This window comes from Limulus polyphemus, unplaced genomic scaffold, assembly GCF_000517525.1.
Source record: "Limulus polyphemus unplaced genomic scaffold, Limulus_polyphemus-2.1.2 Scaffold1428, whole genome shotgun sequence".
NCBI classification, from domain to species: domain Eukaryota; kingdom Metazoa; phylum Arthropoda; class Merostomata; order Xiphosura; family Limulidae; genus Limulus; species Limulus polyphemus.
The window spans coordinates 257342-268239 of NW_013667038.1; the positions used below are offsets into that span (position 1 = coordinate 257342).

The window sequence follows — 10898 nt, forward strand, 5'->3', positions numbered from 1 at the left end:
AGTGTTGGAGAGTGTCTGTTTGTATGTGAGGGTTTCGTTTGATCAATAATTACTCTGTATTTTCGTTGTGTTTTCTTGCTGTAGTTTCTCCCCATGATTACTGTTTAGTGTTTATTTGTTTAATTATCGTTATATTTTAGCAACTGTACTTTGACAATGTATAAAGACTGATGTAAATTCATTTTATTCTACTTTAGATACTGAAGATGGAATCTAATAGAATTCCAAAACGTTTTATCCATGTCCCCTTTTTGTCAATAAACAATGTTGTATATCATAAGTGTGTAATCTTGTTTATAATCAAACTTCGTTTTCCTTCGAACACATCGAGTTTTTATTTGTTACAATAAAACATTTTGCTTTAATAATCAGAAGTTATTTTCATTTTCTTCTCATTACTAAGTACAAATACGTTTTTAGTACAAAAAAAGAAAAGTACAAGGCAAACATACATTGTATCAAAACAAAGGTACAGTTACAAATTTTGCAAATCTTTGGTGTTAATGAAAGTCTCAAGCATTATGTAAACACATGACTTATTTATCCTTCACTTGGTATTAAGTTTAAGTTTTGATTAAGCAAGAAGTTTATATTAACACAATAAAATTATGACTGTTCATGTTCTGGTACACTGATTCCAAACTGTTGATATCTGTACCCCTGGTCAGTTTTAGGTATAACAGGTTGAATATGTTATGCTAAAATAATTTTGAATATGCAAATCAGCAAGACATGCGACAACCACAGCCAATATAAAGTTTCAGTGGAACGTCATGTATCAAAACTCCATTCTAACTTTGTTTAGTGCGTCTTTGGTAGTGTGATTCAACAAAAATTGATTGCTTATGAGAGGAGTATTTAACAGCCTATCTGACACAAAATATTCGTGCACTCAGATCAAAAAGATGTATTCATGTCAGAAAGACAGAAAGAAAACTGCAACAGACTGTTACCCCAGCTATGGGATGTGTCTTGTAACAAGTGAGAATTCTTTAAACAGAGATCAGTATGAAGAGTGATCCACTAGTCCCAGCCAATAGTATGTAACATAATCAAGAAGGTTCTCAAGTCACGGTGTACATGAGTTGCTTCCATGTTGTATTCAGGAGGAAGACCAACTGTAGAAAACTGTATGGGACGGTACCTAGCTGGAGAGTAATGGCAGTATGTGGTGACACTCAGTGAAGCTTATGAGTACCTTGATAACTGTAACGAGTCTTGTGCCATTTTCTACCTGTCAGTATGTGAAAAAATTTCTAAAAGTGCTGAATGGCATGTTAAAAGCTTTTTTATAAGGAATTCATGACCATTGCTAGGGTACAATTTAGAGTGTGCAGAAAGGTCAAGGTGCGCTCCGTTTCCTTTCAGATCAGTGTTCTGGACCCTTTGTTCCACACATAAATACTGGTTTTGTACAGAAATGAGGCCAACAGGGAATGAGTTTGCCATGATAAGGCTCCGAGTTGTGTCTCCTATGGATTCTTGTGTGATAAGAATGTTGAAATGAGCACCGGGAAACTGTCTTCCTTATATAATAGATGGGTTATAGAAAGCAAACAAGGTACGGGTTCACTAACGTAAAGCTCTCAGTCATATCTCCCATTCAATTATCACATACCTTAAGCAGTTGGAGAAAGAAATAGGTATTCATGCTAGCCACTAGACATGACTCCAATGGATTTGTGTGATCAGATTATTGGAATTGGTACTGGGAAACCATTATTCTCATACACTAGAAGAATTATAGAAAGCAAGTAAGGAGGAATGATGCACTGCAGGGTTATTGTCAAGATGCACAAATGTCAGATAGAGTATGACCAGAAACAGCAACATGGACTGTAACAATATGGTGAAGCACCAAGATTGTTTTTAATATAATATACTGAATCTTTGTAGTACAACGTAGGTGTAGTACATGGATTGAAAAGATGATGAAAGTCAATTTAGGGATCTGTGAGTAAAAAAAGTTGTAACACAAGTGTCAGCAACAGCCAACAAATACTAATTTATTTAAATATTGGCATATTATTTTATAGTAATTCTATACCTTTGCATTGGTTCCAAAAATGTGGATATATTCAGTTTAGTATTAAGATACCACATATTTCTTTTTTTTATTAGTTTAGTTGAAAAAAAAAATTTTGAATACAAGTTTTTGTATATATTTATTCACAGTGTTTTGGACAATTGGTTGCTAGTTACAGGTTTGTTTCCCTACACATTTATATCAGAAAGCTGGAATTGCAAACTAATTTTTACCACAAATTAGTGGAGCATACACAAATAGAATATAGACTATAGAAAAATGCAGTCTTGAAATTAAAAGTAATATATACATATATTATTCAAATGTATTTTAATGTGTAAAAGTAAGTAAGTAAAAGATAATTTCTGTTCAGGATTGAATTCTGGATGTAAACATAGATTCAAAAATTTATTTTATTGTGCAGTGATCAGTAGTTTTGTTCAGTAGGTTTATCACATTTTGCAAAAAAAATACTAAAATTAAATTCCACTTTTGCTTGCTAGTGAAAGGATTGAGTGATGGTAATGAAGGTGAAGTGACAGCTCTCCTTAAAAGGGCTAGCGATAATCGAAGATCGGCAGAAAACGTTGCTCGAAACTTTATCCAGAAGGTGGACCGAAGTTATGGGGTTGCCTTTGGTGCATCTGGCTTTAACATTACTCCTTGGGAAGATGTATCATCACACAGTCATACTATGAGGTATGTATTGGAAATATATTATGTAATTAGAACCTTGTGATCATGTAATACTTAGTTATAACCCGTGAAAAATTATGGTATCCACCTACGAGATAGCATACTTTTTTTTAATTTTACCTTACCTGAATATAACTATATAAAGAAACACCACCAAATAGAACTATTTACTAAAGTTTTGAAGTAAAAATTAATATAGTCCTCTTAAGTGTTTAATGTTTGTTTATATATTTAATAAGGTTTACTTGTTTATTTTTAGATTGTTCTCATATCTTAACCTGTTTTTTTTTCAACGTATCTCGTGCAATATACTAAATGTGATCCACTATCTCGTGTATAAATGCATATCAGAAACTATTGATTAAAGAGTTCTTTTTTTCTTTTCTCAGCACTACCAGTTCTACTTCCAGTGGTTATGATGGGGAGCTCACAAAAGTCGATGAACAAAGACTGCGAGACTACATCCAACAGCTTAAGACCGAGCGTTCTGCACTCAAGACTACAGTTTTAGAACTAGAAAGTATTCATATTGATTCCATTTGCCATGAACCCTCAAACGTACTGGATTCTCAAAAATTTGACCTTGAGAATGCTGTTTTGATGCAGGAGCTCATGGCAATCAAGGTATTTATTTTTTTAGTTGGCTTGATTACAAGGTGCATATCCTAGGGTTTGTGTTGGAAGTAAAAGAGAACTTCTTCTGGCTTTATACTGCCCCATCTATTGCTTATTTTTTACTTTTCCTACTTACACTATACAGTATTTTGTTTTCTAGTAGTCCTATTCCCTTTAAATGTCAATGAAGACCTCTATGATTATCATTTTTGCCTTACTAGTTGATACCCTACCAGGAGAGTAGTGACAGATTTGATATAGAGGCTTCTCTTGCAAACATGTCGGCTTCCTCTTGTGCATGACTTGGCACATACTTCTAGGTGATGGTCATACCATGCAGTTGCTTTGTTTTCTACCACTCATTTCAGAATCAGCCACTCTGAATTTTGTGTAGTCAGTCATCAAATACTATGTTGATGGCACTTTCTATTTGTGGTTCAGCAATCCAGAGAAGAGCTTGCTTTATGTGGCTTTCGACTCCATCTTTGCAGTGCTTGTAGGAAGTTTGAGTGCTCCGTTAGCTTCATGCGGAATGTTGTGTCTCTGTGAGATAATATATGCATAAGCAGTTCGCTTTCAGTCTCTGATGTAGGAACTGTCTGTGGCTATGATGACAGGTGACTGCCAACTATGGTTTTTATGACAGGCATTTTCTGCTTCACCCTCTGCTCAATCTCTACGTTTCCTGATTTCATCAGATTCCAGTGGCACTGGATGTTTATTCCACATGGAAACATCTGAGATCTGATGGTGACCAATTATCTCAGTGATGGCTATCTATCACTTGTCAACCCATAACTCTCTTGAGACAACTTTTAGACACTTTCTTGCTTGTGGAGTTGTTATGGAGCTAGAATGTCTCAGTTGAAACTGGCATTAGCTCAATGATGAAATGCATGCTCTTCACATGGCAAGATCCAAGTGAAGAATTCGGCTTGAAGGCACTGTTGGTGATACTGAGGTGCTTCTTGATGGTGGGAGGGTATCTTTATATCCTTTTGGCTATTGTGCAGTCACCTCAAGAATGGCAGCTCCATTTTATTAGGATATTGGCCCACTGTTGCTAGCCTGCCTTTCAAGCATGAAAAGGGCTAGGAACAGAAGTTCTCAATAGCAGGTTTTGAATTTAGTGCCAACAATGGGTGATACATTAAAAAGTAGCACCCAGATAGGTTCCTGGGAACATCAGAGTTCATGCACTCAGCAAGGGACATTGACTGATTTTTAAATAGGGCAAGTAAATGTACTTATTGTCTAGACATACATCTACAGGACTAGGGTTATCTGATTTAAGACAGAGTTCAAAAGTAGAGATTTTTCGTAGCTTGTGGGTCACGTGACAACAGAACTGAAGTCCAAGTATTTTTTAAAGGTTTCTTTTGAAACAAAGGAATTAAACTTATATAACATAAAACTTATAACATAAATTATAATGCTAACTTAATTGGCATACATTGATGTAAAGTTGTTTAATTAAATTGTGAATGTAATTCAGTGACTTGCATAGAAAGGGATACCTATTCCAAAAGGATTAAATGATACTAGAAACCTTTAAACAAAATAATTATAAAATTCATAATATCCAGTTTCTTTATTCATGATTACCTATACTAGTTTTATTGTTGCCTCCTGTGTGTACGTCATGTTGGTTATCCTAAAGAAAACCGAAACATGTTTCAACATTTTTTGGCTGAATTCGGTTGAAACTAGAGATAAATTTTCCAACCCCTGAAAGGTACCGCGCCTACCTTCCATACATAGCCTTCAGATTTACAAGCTACATGTACTTATTTCACACACATGGTTTTGATCATTAGAAAGAGCTCATTTTACACTATAATCCAAATACAGTTATTTTGAAATTGGCACTCAGTTGTCATCACCAGGTTGATGTAACTGCCAGTAGTATTTTTGGCTACTTTGTCTACGATAGCATTTACGGCTGTTTTCTTACCTAAATATGTTATAACTAGAGAGACAGTTAAATTGCATTTAGCTTTTAGTTTTACATCGTAGTTAATTATATATTATTTATGTTTTAAGATGCATAATTGAAATTGTTAAACATTTTTTAAATTTATCTCAAACATTTCTACAGTTTTCAAGGCTTACAATCTTGCACGAGTGTAAGATAATAAGTATATGTAAAAAGGAAAGGATCTGAAATTACAAATATCACCAAAAGAAGATATTTTTAAGATATTTTATGAAAAATTAAAAGGTGTGTACATTTTTCTATTTCTTAATTTTGAACATTTCATTACACTAATATGGTAGAGAAAATGAAAAATATTCTATAAACATTTACCTTAAAAAACTTTTGATATTCATTTAGGAGGTTCTAGAGGTCATGCATATAAAACTTGAAAACTGTAAGACGAGGAAAAGTATTTTTTATACTTAAAATGAAAATCACCCTGCACTCGAAGTATTCAGAGTCTGAGAGCAAGTAATTACAATAAATAGGTAACATATGTTTAGTAAAAAGACTTAAATTAAAATAATGTTATTCTTTGTGTACAAGATACTTACAATCTTTAACAAAATCTTACCAGTTTTTGTGAGGATACATTAAGAAATCTCAGATTTATGGAATGTATTATTGCACAAATATCCTTTCCCTGTTGAGCTCCTCCAGATTGCAGGAGACCATTGTGAAATGACTAACCAGTAATTTTTTAGTTGTTATATTTCGTCATCATCTTAAATATTGCAACTGTTAACTACATACTTTTATAAGTGAGACCCTTGGATATTATCTTTCATCTATCACGTTTAAGTATTCATGTTTTTTTAATAAACTAATGCTGGTATTTGCTGTATTAATTGTGTTTATTGTCCAAGTGTGATGCTACTATTGTCAGAAATATTATAGTGTAAAAAATTATGTTTAATATATTATAGGAAGAAAAAGCAGAACTGAAAGCTCAGGTCTATCTGCTTGAGAAAGAAAAAGGAGCACTTGAACTGCAGCTGTCCAGTCGAGAGGCTCACGAGCAAGCTTACCTTGTGCACATGGAGCACCTGAAAACAGAACTGAAGGAACAGGAACAGCTTGTAGAGAAGCTAAGAGCAACCCAGGTTAGCAAGTGTGGTAAAGAAAAAGATACCAATATATTCAGTGTTGATAGAAATGAATACCCTTTAACTCGAGTACTTTTCGAAAGGTGAACCTTTCTTTTTCAGGAGCAAACTGAATATATTCAGTGTGTTATTGTGTCTTTGATTTAAAACTTATGCAAGGGATAATAATATGTAAGTCTTTTGTACTATTGTATGAATTGGCTCTGCTGTTTTTAATATCAGTAAAAAATGCTGGAACTCTGAGAGCCAAGTGATTTTTTTTTTTAGCAAGAACGAAGTTTTGTATAATGTTATTTAGTTATTAAAAAGTCTGTTTTCAGTGTGAGAATTGTCTGTATTATACAGTTTACTAGAGTACTTTTCATTAAGTTAATGTTTAGTTCAAATTAATTGTAAGTTAGTGATAGAGCCTGGGTTGTATTTAAGGTAGTTAAGTAAGTTTTGTTAACGTTTCAGAAGCCTGGAGTTGGAATATCTGATTCAGAAGAATTGACAGAGGCACTTCAAAGAGAAAGCAAATGCAAATCAAGAATACAGGAGCTAGTGAATACTTTAGAGAGGTTGACTAAAAATTCTGAACTTCGTGCTCAGCAGTCGGCTGATTTTGTTAATGATCTGAAAAGAGCAAACAGGTTAGTCAGTTAGCTAGTTTATTCTCTAAATCGTTCCTCCAAAAATATAATTACTAGGGAATTGTGAAATAAGCCTTATATGTGTCTAACATTATTTGTACCGAAAAACAACTTCACTGATTATTTTTAAGTTTTCTATAAATCTGGGTTGTTTTATTTGTGAGAGAACTATTTATAAATCAGAAAAAGGTATTGATTACTATAATTATACAATCTACACTCAATTACTAGTTTTCTTACACATTTAGTTTTTTTTATTATTTAAGATAAGGTTTAATTTTCATTTCCCTTCGTATATATAAAAAAAGAATTGAAGAGTCAGTGTGAATTTGATAATAACTGTTTTTTTTAACATTTTAAATTGATGTTAATTATTAAATTATTGTTTTAATCCTGCATTAGTATTATGTAAAAATTTTCCATAGTCACTCTTCTGGGTTGGAGTGGACCCCATCATAAAAAATAAATTAAAAAATATTTGATAATAATAAAAAAATATTATTTTTAAAATAAAAAACACTAACACTCAAAGACTTTTCCTTTATTAATCAATAAATGGACATTTAATATTACAACTTGTTTCTTGTTTACCACCTAAACTAAGTGTAACAATTTATCACAATCTAACAAGCTACTGAGAACCCATACGTGCTGCCATCTGTCGGCGCTGATGTTTACAAAAGACCCTGGAAGACTAATGCAGGGTTAATTCTAGGCTGTTATCAAGATTCCTCCTAACGACCATGCTTTGATTCGTTTTTTATTGGTTATATCTAGATCTTTTGGCATTAAACATTAGTTATTATTCCATAAAAACATTGAGATGGATATTAATGTTAGTATAAAAGTAAAAATAAAAATACAGATTTTTTACTGCACAAAGCAGTTCCTAGTTGAGTGTTTTCTCAATAATTAGTTTTATTATTAAACCTTTCTCCTTTTCAAATGAAAATAATTGTAATAATTATGAAAATCTGAATTTTATTTGTTCCTATATACACGTACAAACATAAAGAGGTTGTTTAAGGTTTTTGAAAATATACATATATATTTTTTTTTAATTCTTTTATTTCAGTGCTTTGGTGACAGCTTTTGAGAAGGCTAAGAAGAAAAACCAGTCACGAATAAAGAAGTTAGAGCAACAGATGGTAGTAATGTCAGAGAGACATAATGCTCAGGTAATCTAGACTTGAAATTACTATTTTTAATACTCGTTGGTTCCAAACTTGAAAATATTTATGTGCTTATGTATGTATGTATATATATGTGTGTGTACACCCACATACACACGCTTTTTTTTTAGCTTATCCAACTTGAGGCAAATTTGGTTTCAGTTTATATGTGGTTCTGTTAATAAAAAAATATTGGTCTCTGTAACCACACTAAAAGTACCTGTATACTAGGGTTAACTCTTGTAACCAACTTTTTTTTTTTGAAAGTTTTATTTTATTAGAATAGAAAAATAAGACTATTTTTTAGTACTTTCAATGCATATTGTCTTTCAAAATAGTGTAAAGTATACATAGAATGTATGTGGCTTTGTTGGAGCTATTTATGTGGCGGGTGCATTTGAATAAGTATTTATAACAAAGTTTTAAATATATGAGGAAATACTTTCAGAATTATTACTTTATGAGGTCTATGTTCTACTAATAATTCATATCCAATGAATATTTCCTAACTAAACTTATGCTGTCAAGAGTGTAAGCAAAACTATTGCAAGTATGTTAGCCATACTGTACAGGTTTTAAAAAAAGTAACATTTTCATTCCAGACAAGATTGTTAAAACAACGAATCACTATGCTAGAAGGTACAGATAGTGGACAGAACACACTGCCACCTTCTGGAAGTGAGACGTCACTGTAGAAGCTAGCAGAAATTCTAAAGAGCTTTTGTTGTAGCAAAAAAAACAACAACAACAATTGAGAACCTTTTGTAATGGAAATAATTTTAAGTATAGTTTTTATGTTTTGTATCTTTTAATAATAATATAATCAAACTGTTTTTATACAAAAATTTGAAGATATATGAATATACCAGTGTTCAATGTATTAATAGCAATGAGACTCAGATGCTACATTTTAGTGTCCTTGCTTTGTGCTTAATGGGTAATTTCGTTAAATATGGATTACCAAACTTGTTAGTTCAATTGATTTATTAATGAAAGAAAATATTTTTATCTCTCCTGTTTAATCTCAAAATGTGATTATTTTTTCTAAGAAATTAAATTTTATGCCACGATACAGAAATTTGATACATTCTTAGGACTTTTTTAAATGTTTTGTATACTATAGAAGAAAGGTGATCGTCACTTTGGTACAAACAAACTTATTTCTGATTATACTTTCAGGGTATATGTGACAAAAAAAAACAACGTTTTTTACGTTTCAGAACTGTGCGGACGTGTAGATATGGTTTATATCCGTTTGTATGTGTATAAAGTAAAACTGCTCTCTATTGTTGTGTTCTTAATTTTTTAACACATAAGTTGCCTATAAAGTTAAATCCTAAATTTGTTTTATATACTATTTACTGAGAATACAAAAAACATACAAATTTTCAGTTCATATGAAAATAAAAGTATGATATAATAAAGTTCTTTAATACCTAATTTTAAACTGGTTTTTGGTCTACAGGTGTTCTAGTTTTTGCTCTATGTTTTATGTAAAAGTACATTGAAACGTATTTAAATTAATTAAAAGTACAGAGCCGTACCGTTTATGTATTGTCTCATAAAATACTTGGTTTCTTTCACTTCCAGTTGTTTATCAGACATATTATAAAGATATAAAATGCTTATGTACCCATGAAAAATATAATTATTTTTACCATTGTCTTATTTCATTTGTTGCATCAGGGAATGTGAACAAATAAATATATTTTAACAAATATATCAGGATAAATGATCAAGTTCCACATCAGGGTCTACAAATTTGAGTCTTCCTTTGTCCACTTATAAAGTAAAGGTGTAGAAACTGTTAGTACTCCTAAACCAAACCTATTCCTATTACCTTATTTCATATCATACTTTTCAGCTATATGTGAACAAAAGAGTGTTTTTCACTTTTCAGAATCCTGTGGATGTTGTTGCTCGATGTATCATTTTGATGGCGGCTGTAAGTTTTGTACATCTTTTTAAAAACAACAATCTTTTTTTTTCCTTCAGTAAAAAGAGGAGAAAGAGAGAGATCTTTGCTGTGTAGTTTACATGTATAATGACATTTGTTGGTTTTGTAAATAAAGTTTGGTTTACTTAGCATCATTTCCTGTTATATTATTGCTGTTACAGGGTAACAATCAAGATGTGCGAGTCTTTTTTTTTAAACCTGCACTACACAAAGAACTAAAACCATTAACTAAATGCGACAGTTGTAACAGATAGTGGGTCATATAAACTGCTTGGGACAATGCGACAGTTGTAACAGATAGTAAGCCATATAAACTGCTTAGGACAATGCGACAGTTGTAACAGATAATGGGTCATATAAACTGCTTAGGACAATGCGACAGTTGTAACAGATAGTGGGTCACATAAACTGCTAAGGACAATGCGACAGTTGTAACAGATAGTGGGTCATATAAACTGCTTAGGACAATGCGACAGTTGTAACAGATAGTGAGTCATATAAACTGCTTAGGACAATGCGGCACAGTTGTAACAGATAGTGGGTGATATAAACTGCTAAGGACAATGCGACACAGTTGTAACAGATAGTGGGTGATATAAACTGCTTAGGACAATGCGACAGTTGTAACAGATAGTGGGTGATATAAACTGCTAAGGACAATGCGACACAGTTGTAACAGATAGTGGGTGATATAAACTGCTTGGGACAATGCGACA

The 10898-nt window shown here is 32.3% G+C and overlaps 1 protein-coding gene across 3 annotated transcripts in view; it reads left to right on the forward strand.

The window, feature by feature from the left end:
- Positions 1–10316, forward strand: part of LOC106463516 (colorectal mutant cancer protein-like) — a 50017-nt gene extending 39701 nt beyond the window's left edge. For 2 of the 3 annotated variants that reach the window (XM_013923556.2, XM_013923558.2), the window contains 6 exons: positions 2530–2725; positions 3112–3346; positions 6242–6418; positions 6878–7053; positions 8129–8231; positions 8828–10316. In XM_013923556.2, coding sequence (XP_013779010.1) covers positions 2530–2725; positions 3112–3346; positions 6242–6418; positions 6878–7053; positions 8129–8231; positions 8828–8920 — 980 coding nt within the window. In that variant the 3' untranslated portion in view covers positions 8921–10316. The remainder of the gene's footprint in view (positions 1–2529; positions 2726–3111; positions 3347–6241; positions 6419–6877; positions 7054–8128; positions 8232–8827) is intronic. The other variant, XM_022391039.1, reaches the window with a different exon arrangement.
- Positions 10317–10898: the final 582 nt, after the last annotated feature.